The sequence below is a fragment of the Lynx canadensis genome, chromosome B1, assembly GCF_007474595.2.
Source record: "Lynx canadensis isolate LIC74 chromosome B1, mLynCan4.pri.v2, whole genome shotgun sequence".
Classification (NCBI taxonomy): Eukaryota; Metazoa; Chordata; class Mammalia; order Carnivora; family Felidae; genus Lynx; species Lynx canadensis.
This window is the reverse complement of record NC_044306.2, coordinates 136,510,297-136,531,091: the sequence shown is the minus strand read 5'-3', so window position 1 is coordinate 136,531,091 and position 20,795 is coordinate 136,510,297. Positions and strand designations below refer to the sequence as shown.

General features: G+C 39.6%; 1 protein-coding gene and 1 long non-coding RNA gene across 2 annotated transcripts in view; one reads left to right on the top strand and one right to left on the bottom strand.

Annotated features, from left to right (window-relative positions):
- CDS1 (CDP-diacylglycerol synthase 1) overlaps positions 1-20,795 on the top strand; it is a 70,257-nt gene that overhangs the window by 20,341 nt on the left and 29,121 nt on the right. Inside the window, exons 3-5 of the mRNA XM_030313524.1 lie at positions 4,879-4,975; positions 11,588-11,685; positions 15,161-15,300. Of these exons, the coding sequence (XP_030169384.1) occupies positions 4,879-4,975; positions 11,588-11,685; positions 15,161-15,300 (335 nt within the window). The remainder of the gene's footprint in view (positions 1-4,878; positions 4,976-11,587; positions 11,686-15,160; positions 15,301-20,795) is intronic.
- On the bottom strand, positions 1,146-20,135 carry LOC115512466. The gene is made up of 4 exons (XR_003968398.2): positions 19,046-20,135; positions 13,370-13,572; positions 12,458-12,550; positions 1,146-1,893 (listed from the first exon to the last, which is right to left on the bottom strand). It is a non-coding gene; the product is annotated as an uncharacterized LOC115512466 (long non-coding RNA).

The following is a 20,795-nucleotide window of genomic DNA, read 5'->3' as shown; positions in this document are numbered from 1 at the left end:
CTCACAGTTTGTGAGTTCAGGCCCTGTGTCGGGTTCTGTGCTGTCGGCTTGGAGCCTGGAGCCTGCTTCCGATTCTGTGTCTCCCTCTGTCTGCCCCTTCCCTGCTCATGCTCTGTATCTCAAAGATGAATAAAAAAAATTACAATTAGTTTGAAAAAATGAACAATAAGTAATATATAACAAGTTTCAGTCTTCTCAGACTTTGCTCTAAAGGTTACATGAATGTTTCAAACTCTATCTTAATTCATTTTAGGCTCTTTTTAATCTAATACCCAAAATGGTCTGTCTTGAAAAAATTTAGAAGTTGTAGATGCATAGAATTAAAAATATTAATTGCATTATAAAATTACATGAATTGCAGGGGGGAAAAAAAAAAACTCTTGTAATCTTCCCACCAAAACATTGATCCCTAAAATATTGTGATGTTTACTTTTTTTTAAAAAAAAAATTTTTTTTAATGTTTATTTATTTTTGAGACAGAGAGAAACAGAGCATGAATGGGGGAGGGTCAGAGAGAGGGAGACACAGAATCTGAAACAGGCTCCAGGCTCTGAGCGGTCAGCACAGAGCCCAACTCGAGGCTCGAACTCACAGACTGTGAGATCGTGACCTGAGCCGAAGTCGGCCGCTCAACCGACTGAGCCACCCAGGCGCCCCTATGATGTTTACTTTTTGAAGTTTTTTTTTTTCTTCTGCGTTGTGTGTATTCTGCGTGTGTGTGTGTGTGTGTGTGTGTGTGTGTGTGTGTGGTGTATAATATAAAAATAGCATTGTACTGTTTCTTACCTTTCTGGTTACATTTTCATTCTGTGGTATTAGAAACTATATCATTTTTTTAATGACTTAAATTTTTTAATGACTGCATGATAATATTCCTTTGTATGACTGTAGTTCAGTTTATTCAACTAAACTAAAGTTGCTGGGCGTTTAGCTTGTTTCCAGATTTTCACAATTAAAAACAACTCTGTATTAAACATTTTTCTTTGTAGCTAGGTTAAGATTTATGCTCTTTTTTTTTATGTTTATTCATTTTTCAGAATGAGAGGGACCGTGCAAACGGGTGTGGGGCATAGAGAGAGGGAGACACAGGATCCAAAGCAGGCTCCAGGCTCTGAGCTGTCAGCACAGAGCCCAACTAGGGGCTCAAACCCACGAACCGCGAGATCATGACCTGAGCCAAAGGTGGACGGTTAACCCACTGAGCCACCCAGGCAACACTAGATTTATGCTCATTTTTAAGGCTTTAATATATCATATTAAATAGAGCATAAGGTGTTGAAATTGGAAGAGGCCTGAAGGTTTTTAGGCACTTGGCACATTGTCCCAATTGACCTGTGTGTGGGTCTTGTGGAGATGAATAGTCACTTAACCAGTTAAGTCTGATTCTATCCGTTAGTGAAGCTCTTCTTCAGCTATCATCTCATCCAGGGGCAATGCCCTGCTCCCCCTCACCCGAAACTGCACAAGTGGACATGTGCATTGGCTGGAGACATTTTAGGTTGTTACAAGAGATAGCACTACTAACAGATAATGGGTAGAGGCCGGGGAGGATGTTAAACATCCTATAGTACACTGAACAGCTCTTCACAACAAAGAATTCTGTGGCTCACAACGTTATTAGCACTGAGGTTGAGAAACCAAGGAAACATACAGGCATAGCCTTATACTGGGTGCTCTTGTACTGTATCATGCCATTTTCCTTCTCTCCAAGAACTTGCACACTTCCTGTCCAACCTCCAATGGCTGGTAGATGGACTTTTTCAAAAACTTTTCTTGCCAGATGGCCCACAAAGTACTTATTTATTCTTGAGGAGTGTCTCTGTGTACCGATTCTTGGCTCAGGTGAACTGCTTTGCCAGCCCAGGTTCTTGATGACTCATGATGTTTGTGTCCCTAGGAAAATATTTTTTTTTAAACCTCGTCATTACTTTTGAAATAAAAACCACTTAATATCTGTAGTGACAGTAAAACATTGTACATCTCATAACTGATTTGAACAATAAGTATATGACCACTTTAGATAACCACTTGTAAAGAGACTCCTGAATTATATACTTTTTAGAAACCTCATTTCTAGCTCATGTAGTTCTGGAGATATGGGACTTGAATGAAAATCTCCTATATTGATTCTGAGTTCCTTTTTCCAAAGCAATTGTGAGGTGATAACTTGGACCTCAAATCAAGGCTGTCTCTAATGTGCTCATGGTAGCATGGTAAAAGAAGTCAATAATTTGAATTCAGAATCAGGTTATCCTCTGGTTTTTGGTAACAGTGATTTTTTTTTTCCCTCATATCGTGCTCTGTTTTGAATTCAGTGGTTCTCCCTTAAAAGATGTCTTTCAGTCACTGTATCCATGGATATGTATAAGTATGTTCTTTTATTTTCTTTGTATTAAGTATTCTTGAGAAATTTGAGGAGTCTGTGAAAATAATTAAGAGAATTAGTCTTTCACCTTGTTGGGGGAGGGGAATTTTTCTGGGAAGGGAAATAGGTATATAAAAGATAACTAGGTGAAATATGTTTCTTGATGGCTCAGGTTTTCAATTATCACGGAACTTTTGGATGGTAGGAAGAAAGTAGGTCTTCTGTTTAAGATCTCTGGTTCTCAGCAGCTACCATCCTCTGAAGTTCAAAGCCAGAGGCGTCTAACAGAGGTACATGTGGACATTGGCAACATCCACCTAGGGACTGATTGGTGACACTTATGTAGTGTCTGTCATCTTCTATGGGTTCTCAACAATTCTGACTCTGAGGATCAGTTATACAGGAGAGCTAAATACACTTCTGGGTTTCATGCAAACAGAACGGGATCACTATCATTATCTCTGTTATCATTAGAGACTGGTTTATGGTCCATTATGTACCTTTGACTAGCTCTGTGACCTAGCCCAGTTCCCAAATCTATTCATTAATCCATAAAGAGTTATGTATATAAAACTCAGTGGAACCTTTCAGCTCTAACAGTTTTTGACTCTCTGCTCATTTCGGTTCAGTCCTAAAGCCGAGAGTCTAATGAGAAATTTATGAGCCACATAGTTTATCACACAGCAGAGAGAAGGAAAGTCGTCTAAGTATAAATGTGACCACCTCATGAGAAACCGTGGAAGTTAGGTGAAAGAGTTTGGACTTAATGTTGTTGACATTTTAGACCTTGAGTACAGAAATGACCTCATAAAAGGGATATTTAATAAATATCTGGAAGATTGGTGAGAGCAGGGAATGTAATCAATATTTGATAAATGGATGAAGTCAGCTAATTTTTTTATAGAGAGGAGAATGAAAGCCTGTGCTTAGAACACTGTGTGTGCATGCGTGTGTGTGTACATATATGGGTGTATGTATATATATGCTACTATCCTTTAAGATGAATCCAGGTATCTTGTATCATAATTTAAATGCTGCCATTTGAATTAATAGACATAAGAAAAGTCTTAAAACTTTGCTGTGAGTATAATGTAAAATGAGTGTAGAATGAAGAAAAGCAGGGGGAAACAATTTTAGATTCAGAAATATCCATATATAGGTGTTATTAGAATCCTTTTGGTTTTACACAGTGGCTGCTGACATTTTTCATGACATAGCCAAAGAAATAGTGACAGTACCTGTCAAATATGCTGGGGGTGAAACGTGAGTGTCCTGGGTGTGAGGGGAGGGCTGTTGGGCACGCCGGGCCCTTCCTAACCGCCAGAGAGGATTGAGGGAGATGAGTTCTCAGCCTAGCCAGATATTCAACAGGGAAGGCCTGCTCTAAGGAACAATTAAAGGCCCAAGGATGAGGAAATAATGTTGTGCTTTTAAGACTCTGTGTCTAAGTGCAGAAAGCCAGCAGCACACTTAGAGCTCTAGGAGAAAGTGATCATCCATCTAGCCTTGCCCTCAGTGACTGACCTGCTTGCCTTCTTCATTTCACTGAGATTTCTGTGGTCTGTAGTTGGCTTCTGTATTATCCTTTCTTTACTTTCTCTCATTGGAAGTCTGTGTTCTCTATACCACCTTAATAAAATCATTGTTTTTATATACCACCCCAAAGGATAGATCATGGTTTTTTTTTTTAAGTTTATTTATTATTTTGAGAGAGAAAGTGTGTGCATGCATGCGCTGGGGAGGGGCAGAGAGAGGGAGGGAGAAAGAGAAAATCCCAAGTAGGCTTGCACTGTCAGCACAGAACCTCATGTTGCTGACACTCAGAGACTGTGAGATCATGACCTGAGCTAAGATCAAGAGTTGGCCACTTAACCGGCTGAGCCACATAGACACCCCTTAAAAAAGTGTTTTTTAAGTTTTTTTTGTTTATTTGGAGGGAGAGAAGGATAGATCATCTTTACAGAGGGCTTTTTGCACCTGCCTTCTTCCTTTCTGAATGACCCTGTTGGGGTGTGCACATATCCACATTGACCACCTCACTTCCCATCCTAGTGATTCATCCTCATTCACACTGAACAAAAATTAGTTTCTTTCTTCGGCTAACATAATTTTACACTTAATTTAGCTCTGAGTGAGTGAACAAATGCTGTTGGTTAGATTTTTGTTTTTGTTGTTACTACAGGTGAAGTAAGGGATTCTTTTTTTTTTTTTAATATTTTATTTATTTTTGAGAGAGTGCAAGTCAGGGAGGGGCAGAGAGAGGGGAGCAAAGGATCTGAAGTGGGCTCTGCACTGAGAGCAGAGAACCCAAAATGGGGCTTGAACTCATGAACCAAACTGTGAGATCATGACCTGAGCCGAAGTTGAATCCTCGACCAACTGAGCCACCCAGGTGCCCTGAAGTAAGGGATTTTTAAAGTATAGTTAGGGAAAATATGAAAGTCTGATAATACTGAAACCACACAAAAAACTCAATACATTAAATACTAACTTTATAAACATTTTCTTTATAGGTGGAAAAACTGGTGGATTCGTGGAATTCTTACTTTAACTATGATTTCATTGTTTTTCCTGATCATCTATATGGGATCCTTTATGCTGATGCTTCTTGTAAGTGTTTTACATTTTTCCAAGTATCTCTTGCTTTGTTTTTCAGCACTGATATGATTGAAGTAATTTGAACATGTCATAAAAAATAAAGTAGTTCAAGATTTGGTAACAGCAAATTTATTTCCCTTAAGCATTTTCTTGTTCATGAAATTATCTGGACCAACCTTTCCTGTTTGCAAAATGGCCATTCAGTGTATTCACTCAGCAGAGATCAAGTATATGTAATACATAGTATTAGAGATTGCTAACGACTTCACACACTCATGACATCGTCATATGGGACTATTAGCTAGATCCCTAACTTGAAAGAATTCAATCTAATGGCAGAGATATATAAGTAACCATATGAATAAATAGTATAGTAAATAAGTGGGTAACTTTTTGGGAGATCTAAACCAGCCTGAAAGAGAGCAGAGAGGACTTCCAGAAGAGTTTATGCCAAAGTTAAACCCTGAAGAAGGGGCTGGACAGGAGAGGGCCTTCCAAGGTGGGGATATCATAAGCAAGACATGGGGGTAATGAGAGAGTGTGGTTCGTTGGGGGGATTTGCAACTGGTGCCTTTGGAGGGTGTCTAGGGATGAGACCAGAGAGGTGAACAGAAGCCATTTTGGGAGTGTGGGATTTTGTTGTGTATGGGAAGTCCAACAAGTCATGAAGCCAGACAAGTATTTTAAGATTTTAAATCATTCGTTTAGTAAATGCTCCCAAGATGCCTGCTATGTGCCAGGCATTGTGCTGCTTCTGGGGTATGATACAGCAGTGCTGAGAAAAGCACACATGTCTCTTCCCTGGGGAGTTTACTGTCTGTGCTTCAAAGAACTGATCAGAAATATAATTACAGGGGCACCTGGGTGGCTCAGTCGGTTGAGCGTGTGACTCTTGGTTTCTGCTCAGGTCGTGTTCCCAGGGTTGTGGAACGAGCCCTGCTTTGCGCTCCATGCTGAGCGTGGAGCGTGCTTGAGATTCTCCTTGTCTGCCCCTCTCCTCTGCTTGTGCACATGCGTTCTCGCCCAAATATACATATAGAGAGAATATATTTATATAGGATAGGGTGCTGTGAGAGCAAGGGGGGATCTGGAAGACTTTCCAGAGGCATCCTGTCCAGCACGTGTGCTGCAGTTTAAAGTTTGAACAGGTGGGGGGTAAAGGGGGAGCTTGGGGACAGGAGTGTCACAGCAGAGGATTCCTGTTTATGAAAGCCTTGATATCCAAAGAAGCGTGAAACATTTGGAAGTGGTGGGAGTGGGAAGGAGACCTGCGTTTGTTTAATAGATTCATCAAGCACTTGAGGGTGCTGAGTGTGTTTAGCATAGGGAGAGCCTTGCTCTCAGGGATATGCACAGTGTCCCTCTTTTTTATTGTTTCTTTTTCATCTCATCTCCTTTAGCTGAGCCTCTTTCACCCTCACCACCTCGCTCTCTGGCTGCTCCAACCTGTCTGCTCCCCTCCATGCCCAGTCCTATTCCTAGTGATAGGCATGGGCAATATGATACGGTTTTCCTTTCAGTCTGTAAAAGAATAAATAAGTTTTGAAGTGAAATCAGACACGATTGGGGAAAAAAATCCCATCAACTCCTGACCATCAAGCCCTTTCACTTTCTTTCTGTTCCCTCATTAATTTTGTACTTCCTTGGGGGGTCTCAAGGTAACAGGAGTGAATAAGAAACCACTTTCTCTGTTCTGTTTTTGCTGACATCGTAAAGAACTTTTTCTCACAGAAAAACAATGGATAGTGCATAGGACCTCTTTAATGTGAGGCCAGAAGATGCTGAGTCTAAAAACCAGGTAGGCCAGTGTGAGCACGGTCCCGGTGTGACTCCAGGGAAGGGCCCACTTCTTTTCTTCTCAGTGTGCACCTATGGAGGGTTGTGAGTGCCAGTGAGTTTGGGCCCTTCCGGAGTGAGTGGGTACAGAGCACTTCTCAGTGCTGTGCGCTGAGTGATGGGCCGGGGGACAAAGGGATTGGGTGATAGCTGACAGCTTGGTAAGGCTTTGTGGATGAAGGGACCTTTCATCAGACCTTGAGGGTCTGTCAGGGTGGAGTGAGCACCGAGAGTAAAGGTCCAAATGGCTAGATGTGTCAGGAAAAGGCAAATGATGTCTTTTTCCTGGAGCATAGGGCCTTTGAACTTGGAAAAATAATTGGAGATCAGATGCTAGAGGGCCTTGCAATACTGTGTGAAGAAGTTTAGGATTTATTTGTAAAGGATTGGGGAGCCATTGGAAATATTAAAGATCATTTAAATTATTGTTCCCCTTTAGGAGGTAATTTTGATCTAAGACATTGTAAAGCACCAGCATCCTTGATACATGGACACAGGCTGGTTTGGTGGGCTCTCTGTGAGTAAGTTACATTGTTCTCCAAACTAAACCATTTGGTGTGGTAGCTTGGGCCAGAATTTGCAGATAGAGACTAATTTTCAAGCACCCTTTTATGAGAAAATTCAAAACACCTTTAAAGATATCCTTGCATATTTGGATTTTGGTTTTTTAAAAGAGAATCGTAAGCATACCTAAAGTACTTGAGCTTTCTTGTTTATTTTTTCTGTTGTGAAAGGACAATACCATTTTAATACGAGTTCTGTTTCATCGGTGAGCTTAATCAGAAGAATATTAAAGATCGAGTTAAGTAGATTTGAACTGTTACTGCTCTTACTTAGGTTTATTGTAATGCATGCACACATGTACCATGCATACATACACATGTTGTATTTATGATACGTATATTAAGGAAATATGGGTGGATATACACATATGCACACACTGTTGGGACTCAATTGTGATACTACTTTTATGTGATTTCAAGTCTTATTTATGCTCATATCCCTAACTAGGTCATTTATATTTTGAGAGGCTTGCATTTGCCCTATAATATCAGCACTCGTAAATGATTGATTCAAGAGAATTTTATTAAAAACTTATTTCTACCAAATGATAGCTACTACTTTAAGATGGAATCATACAGGAACTTTTTTTTCTTCAATCTTCTATTTATAGCACTTACATGTTGCATTCATAGCTTGCAATCACACTTTTTTTAAAAACTTTTTTTTAGGTTTATTTATTTCTGAGAGAAGGGGAGAGAGAGAGAGACCAAGCTTGAGTGGGAGAAGGGCAGAGTGAGTGGGAAACAGAATCTGAAGCAGGCTCCAGGCTCTGAGCTGTCAGCACAGAGCCTGACGCGGGGCTCTAACCCATGAACCTTGAGATCATGATCTGAGCCAAAGTCAGATGCTTAACCAACTGAACCACCCAGGCACCCTGGAATCACACTTTCTAGGTGATGGAATTACTAAAGCATAGTTTGATTTAAAGGAAGATAGTGTAAGAGGTTCTCACCTTCACCTTCTTGGAAACTCCTATAATAAGTTTTAATTCACATATATAATTTAGTTTTAAGTAGTTTTTTTTTTTTTCCATTGTGAGAGTTATAAAAGTGTGTTAAAATTACTTGGGGAAATTGTTAATTTTTTGAAAATCACCCCTAGCCCTATCATCAACTACCAAAACCCAATTAATACTATTTGATATATTCTTTTAGTCCTTTTTTTCTTGTATGTTTTAAAAATCATGGTTGTAATCATAACATGACTAGAATTTTGTATCCTGCTCTTTTAAACTAAGTATTTTATCGAGTGTTTTGTGTTGCTCCATCTTTACAACCATCAACATTAATACATTCCTTGACTGAATGGAATGGAATGTATCATAAGTTATTTGAACCTCTGTGTTATTTTCAGACATTCGGGTTATGTTTTGGTTTTCTCTATGGTGAATAACACTATCCTGAACATAATAGAATGTAAAGCTTTTTCATATGCAGGATTATTTTCTTTGAATAGATTCCCAAAGTGAAAATAGGCATTTTTATTTGGATAACCCATAAATACCATAGTTCAAACTCAACATATCCAAATCTGAACTTCCCTTCCATCCCCATCCATTCTGCATAAATATGTCTCCTTTCCCAAAAACCTTCTCTGGTGTTATTCTGTGTTCCTCTGACTCCCTTAGCCGCTACCCCCCCCCCCCCCCCCCCCGTTTCCTCAGCCACCAAATCCAACCAGTTCTGCTTCCTCAATGTCTTATTCCTTGTACTCCACTTCCCTGCCGCTCGCCCAGGTAGAGGTTCATCTACACTCAACTGGATGGTGGCATCTTGCCTGCCTTACTTTCTCTCTACTCTTGCTGCCTCTCCAGTCTGTTCTTTCCACCTCTCCTATCCCCAAACACACACATCTGATCACGTGTAGTCCTTTGTACTGTTTGCTGTGCTTCTTGTCTCTCTCTGCCTCTCACCCCCATCTCTGTGAGTAGGCAACTCTGAGATACTTGTAGTTCCCTAACATGCCTCGTCTTCTCCCATATATGTAATTCTGTATATCTTTCTCCTCTGTCCCAACTGTGGCCCATCTCTGCCTCCCATCCCGTTTTGTTTGCCCATGCTTATATCCATGTGGCAGTTTCCACATGGCGTTGTAGCCATTTGTGTCCTCCTTGACAGACTATGCTTCTCTGAGGACAGATGTCCTGTATTATTTCTCTGAATCCTCAGTAACTAGCAGAGTAGGTATTTAAATATTGGTGGTTGTCTTTAAGGCTCTTAACACATTTATTGAGCCAACAGAGTCCTGCCAGTGTGCACGGCTACCAGTATTGGTGGCCTGGAATATCAGTTTCCAGGTGATCACCCAGCCTGGAAGATACACATACATTTTAAGGATTTTAGCTGTACTGTTGTGAACCCCCTGTTTTCTGTTTTCCCAGTGGCCCTATATTGATTCTACTTGCAAACTGTAATTGACAATCATATAAATATGTATGTGTGTGCTATTAAAAGTAGTTTTATTTCCTCTCAGTAAAATACCATGTATAGTGCTAATGGTTGTTCTTGAGCAAATGTGTTCATTTAGCAAATAGAAATTGCATCAGTGCATTTGATAGTTTAAAAGCCCTTGGTTCTATAAATAGTACAGGCTTTGCCATTTTATTTTAACACCTAGCATTGTCCTCATTTTGTGATTATTTTAAAAAAATAACTTTTGACACATTCAAAGCTTATTGAAGGATGATATTTGAATTTCCTCTTGTCTTTATATTATAAAACATTAATGACTTCTTCTTAAAATAACTATTTATAGTAGTTTGACCTAATATTTTCTTAGCACATGGCTGAGGGGACACAATTGCTTTAAGTATGTGATTGGACACAATAGGTATAATGGAGAAATATAGCTTAAGAATATCCAGAACAGTAGGTTTGGGAAAGCTGATTTTGGGGGAGCTTAAAAGGAAATACCAAAGTATATTCTTGGGCAGAGTTTGGTAAACTTTTTGAGTATAGAAACAGGTAAAAATATTTTAGGCTTTAAGGAACCACATATTTCTCTGTAACATCATTTTTAGTTTTTGTTTTTAACTAAAAAAAAATATCAAATCCATTCTTAGCTCGCGGGCTGTACAAGACCAAGCCCTTGAGTATATTCTCCAGAGGCTGAAGAAGTCTGCTATACTCATAAAGATTTTAATCTCTTAGCTCGTGGTAATAAGTGTTCAACTTGCCACTTGTTTTTCGAGTCTTGGAATTGACTTAAACCAAGCATTAGATATGATGCTGCATCCTCAGGGATTACCTGTACCCAAGTTGGTGGATACAACAGTTTGAAGGACTACTAAGTAGAACATCAAAAAAGGATTCATAAATATAAAACAATTTGTTAGGAATGTATAAAGAACACTGTGCAAACAGAATTGCATAGAATCAATTGACCGGGTGAAGTGGCTGCAAATGTAAAAGGCTATTTATAATTTGCCAGTGTAACTCCACTTAGATGTATCAGACAGATATGCAGCTGGCTATGTGAGAGTTGGCACAGCTGGAAGAATGAAAAGACCATGCCCAAACCCTGCTAGGAGACAGGGTGAAGATGTTTTAATTACAGTCATTTGTTTTGACCGTGTCTTTATCCTTGGAAGGCATACCAGGATGTATGGTTAAAAATAAATATATACAGGGGCGCCTGGGTGGCTCAGTTGGTTAACCATCTGACTCTTGATTTTGGCTCAGGTCATGATTTCACAGTTCATGAATTAGAGCCACGTTAGGCTCTGCACTGACGGTGCGGAACCTGTTTGGGATTCTCTCTCTCTGCCCCGCTCCCCCCATGCACGGGCTCTCTAAGTAAATCAGTAAATGCAAACTTCCACATATGATCCTTTTTCTAGGGTAACTCAAGAAACAAAATGGACGAAAAGATTGTCCATCTCAGTACAGATGAACTCAAGAAATGAAGTAGTAATGAGAGATAAAGCCTAATCAACCATGACCAACAAGACTGTATCCCTCAAACTTTAAGCTACAGTGCGACCTCCTACCCCAGGATGGAGCTTTCATGTTTTGGATAAACTTTCATTTGCTTACCCCTTTGAAATATCGCTTGATTTTAGAGACATTGACTTACTGAATTTTTGCTACTGACATTTAGAATAATTAAAACTGGGCAGGCTAAAGATTTTTTTAAACACATATGACATAAGAGATGACTTATTAAATGATTAAGCACAAATGTAAACACTAAGAAATGTATGTTAATGTGTTCTCTTGGTTTCAGGTACTAGGCATCCAAGTGAAATGCTTCCATGAAATTATCACTATAGGTTATAGAGTCTATCGTTCTTATGACCTGCCATGGTTTAGAACATTGAGCTGGTAAGTAACTTAAAACTGTTTCAGATGTGAAAATCTGGTTCTTTCCTAAAGTTTTTAAAGGAAGCACCCTGATGAGTCAGTATCACACAGTTGACCTTATAGATTGATTTTTGGAGAAAGATAAATAAAAATAATGCAATTGGATTTTGATAAGAAGAAAATCACCTTTAACTCTCCTTTTCTAACACTACTATTTTCATATCTCATCTTTCAGTCTTTGTAGAGATACTTTATATTTGAATGTATACACTATTGACCTCTTTTTTTTAAACATTTTTTAATGTTTATTTTTGAGAGAGCGCGTGAGAACTGGGGAGGGGCAGAGAGAGAGGGAGACAGAGGATCCAAACAGGCTCTGCACTGACAGCAGAGAGCCCAGTGTGGGACTTGAAGTCACGAACTGTGCGATAATGACCTCAGCCGAAGTCGGACTTAACCAACTGAGCCACCCAGGCGCCCCTGTGCTGTTGTCTTCTTTAAAAAACATTGTATTGGACACCTTTTTATATCCTTTATAGTTACAATTTGAATAAAGTTTCATTTTGTAAAATGTTAGAAATATGTGTAATCTTTTGCTTTCTTTTGCCTCAGTTGAAATGAGAGCACACACAGAATTAGATTATTTCTGCAGAGAGTGAAAGATGAGATATGAAAATAGTTATGAGTTTTCTGTTTTGTTGAGTGGTCAGTGGTTTATTCATGGGGAAGAAAGCCCATGATGAATGTCTGTCCCCCTCACCCTTCCTTCCCCACTACTGCAAAGCTGGCCCACCTCCTTGTAGGCCCTGGGGGCAGTTAGAGGAGAGGCAGCTCCCACCTTTGTTGTTCCTGGTTTGATCTTGTCTTCAGGCCCCTGGCTGGTGACCTGCTACAGGGAGGGTTGTTAGAAGAGTAATACTCTCTGAGGAGCAGTGTGTAAGGCAGTCTTGTAAATAGCACCAGCAGTTACCAGCACTTGAAATACTGTATATGTACCATGCATGTAAAACTTAGTTTAAAAAAAGGCATGCGATTTTAATATTTAAAGTTTAATATATCTTTTTATAACTTTTCAGTTATAATTCTCAATTATCAAGACCTTGACCAGGAAGGAAACATGATAATAGTTCATAATGAACCAAATTGACCATGCCTTTGAATATAGCTGTTTGATTAGTATCAGCCAGAGGGTCCAGTGTCTTAAGAAAACAGATGTATCACCTTTGGGGTTTAGAGTAGTCAAAAAATAGTTTCTAATTTTTCCTTATGGCAAGTTTCTTCACGAAGGGCAAAATGTATGGGAAATGTTAGATTAAGTAGTTGGAGAATAATTAAATGCTGAACCATGCAGGATTGATCAATTCTAAGAAAAAAAGACATAGGTCAGGATGGGCTCCAGTGATTGCAGAAGTCTTTATGGAGAAGGTGAGAAACAAACTATCACTTGAAATAAAGATAAGTTTTGGATAGAGAAGAGTGCTCCGCAGTGGGGAAGCATCACCTATCAAGTTCTAGATGAGGGACTAGGAGGAACATGCCACAGAGGCAAAGACATTCCTGGCCTTCTTGAGCAGAATAATGGGGGAAAAGTTGGGTTGGTGGACTAGGGCAGGCCTTGATAGCTTGATGGAGGAGTCAAAGACAGTTTCCATTGTAGGAGAATAGAAAAATGGTAATGCAGCTGATAGAAATGGGAATACAGTACTTTGAAAACTGTGGGGTCTGATTCCATCCATGAGGACCAGAGGGAAATCGCTCCTTTCCTCCTCTCCTCCTCTGCTCTCCTGGCCGAGTAGGACTCTGCCCTTCAAAGGATGAGGCACGGAGGAACTCTGAAGAGGTGCTTTCCAGCCTTCTTTCCTGGCTCACACAAGTGCCATCAGTCAATTCTCATGGGTTCTCCTTTCCCTGGGGGGAAGGGATATATCAGAATTGGGTGGAGGGACAGGTGATTTATGCAGTTTTTTTTTTAATGTTTATTTATTTTTGAGACAGAGACAGAGCATGAACAGGGGAGGGTCAGAGAGAGAGGGAGGCACAGAATCTGAAACAGGCTCCAGGCTCTGAGCTGTCAGCACAGAGCCCGACTCGGGGCTTGAACTCACGGACCATGAGATCATGACCTGAGCTGAAGTCGGCCGCTTAACCGACTGAGCCACCCAGGTGCCCCTGATTTACACAGTTTTAAGAAGTTTGTCTTAGAGGGCTGCCTGGGTCAGTCAGTTAAGCATCCAACTTCGGCTCAGGTCATGATCTCACGGTTTGTGAGTTTGAGCCCCATGTCAGGCTCTGTGCTGACAGCTCAGAGCCTGGAGCCTGCTTCAGATTCTGCGTCTCTCTCTCTCTGCTCCTCCCCTGCTGATGCTCTGTCTGCCTGTCTGTCTGTCGCTCTCAAAAATAAATGAACGTTAAAAAAAAAGTTTCTCTTAGAGATTTTTACCTGCTGCCTGCTTCTATCCCCCACTACTTCCTCTTAAGAATCACTGTGCAACTGGGGGCGCCTGGGTGACTCAGTCGGTTAAGAATCCAACTTCTGCTCAGGTCACGATCTTGCAGTTAGTGGGTTTGAGCCACGCATCGGGCTCTGTGCTGACAGCTCAGAGCCTGGAGACTGCTTCAAATTCTGTCTCCCTCTCTGCCCCTACCCGCCTTGCACTCTGTCTCCATCTTTCTCTCAAAAAATGAAAAAACATTAAAATTAAAAAAAAGAATCCGTGTGCATCTGGAGTCCATCTGGAACATGGAGGAGGGGGAGAAAGACACCAATATGCGTAATGCAGTGAGGATGGGTCAGAGGTTGAATTGCCTCTTCCTGCTTTCCCTATTGATTTCCTCCTCAGGGCAGGTGGGAATTTGGCTTAGAATCTCCACTATTAAAAAGCTTTAGAGGGGCGCCTGGGTGGCGCAGTCGGTTGGGCGTCCGACTTCAGCCAGGTCACGATCTCGCGGTCCGTGAGTTCGAGCCCCGCGTCGGGCTCTGGGCTGATGGCTCAGAGCCTGGAGCCTGTTTCCGATTCTGTGTCTCCCTCTCTCTCTGCCCCTCCCCCGTTCATGCTCTGTCTCTCTCTGTCCCCAAAAAATAAATAAACGTTGATAAAAAGCTTTAGAGCTGTGAATGGTTGAAAGTGGATTTTCATTATAAAATACTGTGTGTGTGTGTATCTGTGTGCATGTGTGTGTGTTTATCTGTGTGCGTCTGTGTGTGTGTGTGTATTTGGGTATGCATAGTATTTTTTACATTGTTTCCCAATCTCTGGCACTAGATTTTGAGCTAAGTAGAGGCGTGAGCTGTATTCAGTAAACTTTTGTTGACTGACACATTTGAAATTAAGTTTAAAAGAGGAAAAAAATGTTTTGGTGTAATATCCTGAACCTGTGTCCTGAACTTAGTTTTTGATCTTTGTGACATCATCAAAATATAGAGAATAGTTTTGCTGAGTTTGAGAGGGAAAAAAAGGCTTCAAATATGAAAAAGCTAATTGTGTTTCAATTATAGGTACTTTCTACTGTGTGTAAACTACTTTTTCTATGGAGAGACCGTAGCCGATTATTTTGCTACATTTGTTCAAAGAGAAGAGCAACTTCAGTTCCTCATTCGCTACCATAGATTTATATCATTTGCCCTCTATCTGGCAGGTAAGGAAAATAGTCCGTATTGATATGTAGCTGATATATATTACATGCTTATTTTTACTTACATTATTTGAATTTATGACATCTTCTATTTGTTACATTTTAATCCAGTTCCATTTTTATTTGTTCCATGTATAAAAAGCTGTTGCTTTCATCATGGTCTTAAACAGCAATTACTCCTTCATGGTGATTTAAAAAAAGGACCTACTTGCTTAATACTCCACATATTTGAAAATTTTCTTTGGAAATTGTAGTAAACTTTTAAATACATGGATTGATTGTTAACCAAGTATGATTTACAAAGAAACTTTTACATATATATTGCTTTATTTATATAGTATTGTGGTATTTAGTTTTACTGACATGGTTTATTATATATTCTTTCTATACATGTATATATATATATCATATGTATATATGTGATATATATACATATTTGTTTATAGTACACTGTACCATTTGTTTTTAAGATTTTAGATTAAGAATTAGATACTAGGATAAAATTAGAATTAACAGATATTTCTTTAATAAAAGTTTATCAGTCATAAAAAAAATTCTAAAAACTTGATTTAGATATGTACTTTTTATTTTTATTAAAACAATTTTTTTTAACATTTATTTATTTTTGAGACAGAGAGAGACAGAGCATGAACGGGGGAGGGTCAGAGAGAGGGAGACACAGAATCCAAAACAGGCTCCAGGCTCTGAGCTGTCAGCACAGAGCCCGATGTGGGGCTTGAACTCACGGACCGCGAGATCATGACCTGAGCTGAAGTCGGACACTTAACCGACTGAGCCACCCAGGCGCCCCAAAACAATTTTTTTAAATGTCTATTTAGTTTTAAGAGGGACAGAGTGTGAGTGGGAAAGAGGCAGAGAGGGAGGGAGACACAGAACCCGAAGCAAGTTCCAGGCTCTGAGCTGTGAGCACAGAGCCCTAAGCAGGGGCTCGAACTTGCAAAACGTGAGATCATGTGACCTGAGCCAAAGTCAGATGCTCAGCCAACTGAGCCACCCAGGTGCCCCAGATATGTACTTTTTAAAAGTCAGCTTGCCAGTGTGAGTCTTGGCTCTACTACTTACTAGCTAAATAAACATTGGGAAATGTAATTAATTTATCTGTACCTCAATTTCTTTGTAAAGCACTTAGAACAATACCTGGCACTATTTAAACATTTGTTGTTGTTATCATTACTTTCTTCTTAAAGGAGGATATGAACTTTGAGTTTTTACTTTAGCTCTTACAAGTTTTTCAATAAATTCTTTTCTTATTAGCACAGTTTTGGAAACTGAATACAATACGGATGACTCTTCATTTCTCATTAAACTAGAAATATGAAGAGTGTATGGAGAAGTACGTCCAGTCCTTTAGAAGTATGTCATTGTATTCAGTTTTTGTGCTGTTCTGCACGATGCTCTTGCTTTAATAAAGCCTTCTTCAGACCCTGGACTTGATTTTGTTTCTGGATCTAGAAACCCAGAAAGTGAAACAGTCTGAAATGAGAATAGTAGTTTTTAGAGAATCATTTTTGGGATGGGAGGAACCTACATTTTCTAAAGAGTTTTATTACTCTTTTACATTCAGGGTTTTTTTTTGGTGGGTTTGTTTGTTTTTGCTTAGTCCAGTTTTCTGTTACTTTATTTTTAAAAATTGTTACTGATACATCTAAAGAAAGTACATGCCTGAAAGAGGATATTGAAAAGCATTTCTTTTCTTTCATGGGCAAGAGAAATTACTCATTTTAGGTAGTCATTCAATTTTAAATTCGAATCAGTTTACAAGAATTATGATAATAGAGAAGTTAATGATGACTGAAAACAGGTAGAATTTGGATAGAAAAACATTGACTCCGATTCTACGTTTACCAAAGCACATTTGTGACATTTTTTTCTTGGTAGGAACTGTGAGTAGTTTATCTCACTTATCAAACTAACAGATTTGATTTACACTGTTAAATGTAAGTTGGATTTGGGCATAGATTCTTTACTGCTACAAGAGCAAAGAATACAGTGCCTTTTTACTTTGTATTTAGACTGGCAAGACTTTATTGGTATTTAAAATTTTAAAAACAATATTAGCAAAAAGTGTCCGTATTGGCTTCTGCTGCTGAACCCAACAAACTCAAATTATTCCATAATATCAGTCTTGTAATTACTGAATAACAAAATGATGATTAATGAAAATAGAAATCATTTGTATCAGTGTATGTCAGTTAAAAAATCAGTTTCAAAAACACAGTGTAGACCACAACCCTGTACCCCATCACTTACAGATTATTTTTTTTCTAAGTAATATGCCCATTTCTTAATTTATATTAGGCATTACCTATTAACTACCTCTTATAACCTTTCTCTCTTCTCCATACTGTTTTTTATTGCCATTATTTACATTTTTTTAAGTTTATTTTTTTTTTTATTTTGAGGGGGAGAGAGCAAGAGCATGCATGAGTGGGGGAGGGGCAGAAAGAGAGGGAGAGAGAGAATCCTAAGCAGGCTCCGTGCTGTCAGCACAGAGCCCGTACATTTCCATTCTTATACAACTTTTTGTTTTTTCTTAAACTTAGAACTGCTTCATCTTCTCTTTTCCACATCTATAAATTTCTTTTTTTTTTTTATGTTTATTTATTTTTGAGAGATAGAGACAGCATGAGTAGAGGAGGGGCAGAGAGAGAGACAGACAGAATCTGAAACAGGCTCCAGGCTCTGAGCTCTTAGCACAGAGCCCGATTCGGGGCTCGCACTCAGGAACTGTGAGGTCGTGACCTAGGCCAAAGTCGGATACTTAATCAGCTGAGCGACCCAGGCGCCCCAACACATCGATAAATTTCTGTATAGGAATCCTTAATATTTCTTTTGGGTCTGTTCCATGCCTATTGGTAGTTTTTACAAATGTTCACACAAATCTCTTTTCCACATCTATACATTTCTGTATAGGAATCCTTAATTCTTTTGAGTTTGTTCCATGCCTATTGGTAGTTTTTACAAATGTTCACACAAATCAGTGTATCAATCTCCTTTTTTCCTCAAGACCTCTGTCCTAGAAACCTCTCTAGTCTGGTCTTGTCTGGACTGTCTGCTTGTGGGCCTATTGCCTAGGTGTCCTCATGATTTGGCCTTCTCATTTCGTATATTTCACATCTTCCAGTTTCTGAGTTGACACCCTTATTTTGCTGAAACATGGCCTCCAATAGTTTCCTGTGAAATGTTCATAGATGCTAAATGTTTTATGTTCATACATTTCTAAAAATATTTTCATTGTCACAGCTGACTGCTTCTGCTGGGCTTGCACTTGTTATTAGTAGACTGGTACTTAGCACTATAGTCTAGAAGTCTAGGCCTTACCTTTGCCTTCTACTGAGAGATCTCTGTTTACTTTTTTCTGGAAAATACTGCTAGTCCCTGATTTCTCAGGTCTGGTAAAATTTATCAAGTCTGTTTTCCAGCTTCAAAATTTTGTAGCCATTTCTCTTCTATTTTCCTTGACGTTTCTTCAGTTCTCTTTGCTCTCTCTGGGTTTTCACTGTAATTTTCTTTTCTTTTCTCTTCTTTTCTTTTCTCTCCACAATCAATGTTGGGCTTGGTATTCAGTGAAATCTCCCTCCTGCCTCAGAGCCTTATTTACAATCTCCAGAATGTCTCCAGAAGTTGGCCAGTACTTTTGCAGACATTTTCTAAGTATTAAAGCTTATATGTTTATATCCTCTCCACACTCTTTTTTTTATACAAATGAGAACAGGTTATTACCTACCTGTTTTTTTCCACTTAAGGCAGTTTGTGCATGGTTTTATATCAGCACATCTGAATCCAGTTTTTTCATATCTGCAGTTACATCTGTATTGATGTGTGTACAGCAAATCTGAGGTAGAATGTCATAAAATAAGGTGACTACTGTTTCCTTTTCTTACTTTCCCTTTGTGGTTTGCTATAACTAATACTTAAGAATAACTTCTCCATTGAGTGGGTAAAGACAATGTAATTTATTTTCTTTGTTTTATTTAGCTCTTAATTTTTAGTAATTGTTTGCTTCATATGCTAAACTTTCTGACTCTACTTTTCTAAAGAAAAATCAGTATTTCTTCCTTTTTTTTCTGACTTAATTTCTGCCATAGAAATAGCTTACTGCTTGCTGTTTTAGGCTATTAGAATCATAAAAACTCATCAAAAGCCATTTTTTCAGCAAACATATGAGTGCTTTCCAAATCCTAGGTACCACAAATGGTGTTGAGGATATATAGAGGGAAAGGAGGTTGATAGCATGCCTTCTGGGTCTTGAAACTGGTGAGACATGACTCCCCTAGTCCATTGCTGAAATGTGGACAGGGACCTCGAAGAGCATGAAGGGTAAGGAGGACTTTACTCTGCTGGAGACCATAGAAGGCCTTTGAGAAGAGATGACAAGTGTCATGAATAGTAAAGAACAAGCAGACATTTGCTAGGTGAATAGAGGAAAAGGGCATTCCGGGCAGAGGAAAGGTGCAAAGGTTGGAAATGAGAGAGGATTGCATGTTCTGGGCCGCTGGCAGGCATTAAAGGTTGGAAAGGAGGTGGGAAGGAGCCACATCTTGAGAAGCCTTGTGTATCATGGGAAGGATTTGGACTTTATCCCTAAGAAACCAATGGAGAATTTTAAATTAAGAGATGATATAACTAGATCTGTAGTATAGTGAAGGATGAGTTGGGAGACATTAATAGGATGACCAGACAGGAAACTGGTACTGTAATTCATGCTAAATATAAGGAGGGCCTGAGTTTGTATTTAATACTAAGAGGGTTGGAGGTTCCTGGGTGGCTCAGTCAGTTAAGCATCCAACTTCAGCTCAGGTCATGATCTCATGGTTTGTGAATTCGAGTCTCACATCAGGCTCTCTACTGTCAGCACAGAGCCTGCTTCAGATCCTCTGTACCCCCCTCTCTCTGCCCTTTCGCTGCTCGTGTTCTCTCTCTCTCACACACAAAAATAAATAAACATAAAAAACTTAAATACTAAGAGGGTTGGTTATATATTAAAAAATAAAAAATAACTGTGGACTATTCTTAGAAACAAACTGCTCTTTATTTTTTTTAATGTTTATTTTTGACAGAGAGTGGGGGGGTGCTTGGGTGGCTCAGTGGGTTGAGCATCCGATTTCAGCTCAGGTCATAATCTCACGGTTCGTGAGTTCGAGCCGTATGTCAGGCTATGTGCTGACAGCTCAGAGCCTGGAGCCTGCTTCGAGTTCTGTGACTCCCTCTCTCTCTGTTCCTCCCCTGCTCACACACACTCTCTCTCTCTCTCTCTTTCTCAAAAATAAATAAACATTGAAAAGAGAGAGAGAGACAGAGTGCAAGCAGGGGAGGTGCAGAGAGAGAGGGAGACACAATCTGAAGCAGGTGCCAGGCTCTGAGCCGTCAGCACAGAGCCTGATGCGGGGATTGAACTCCAGAACCGCGAGATTATGACCTGAGCTGAAGTCAGATGCTCAACCCACTGAGCCATCCAGGTGCCCCCAAACTGCTCT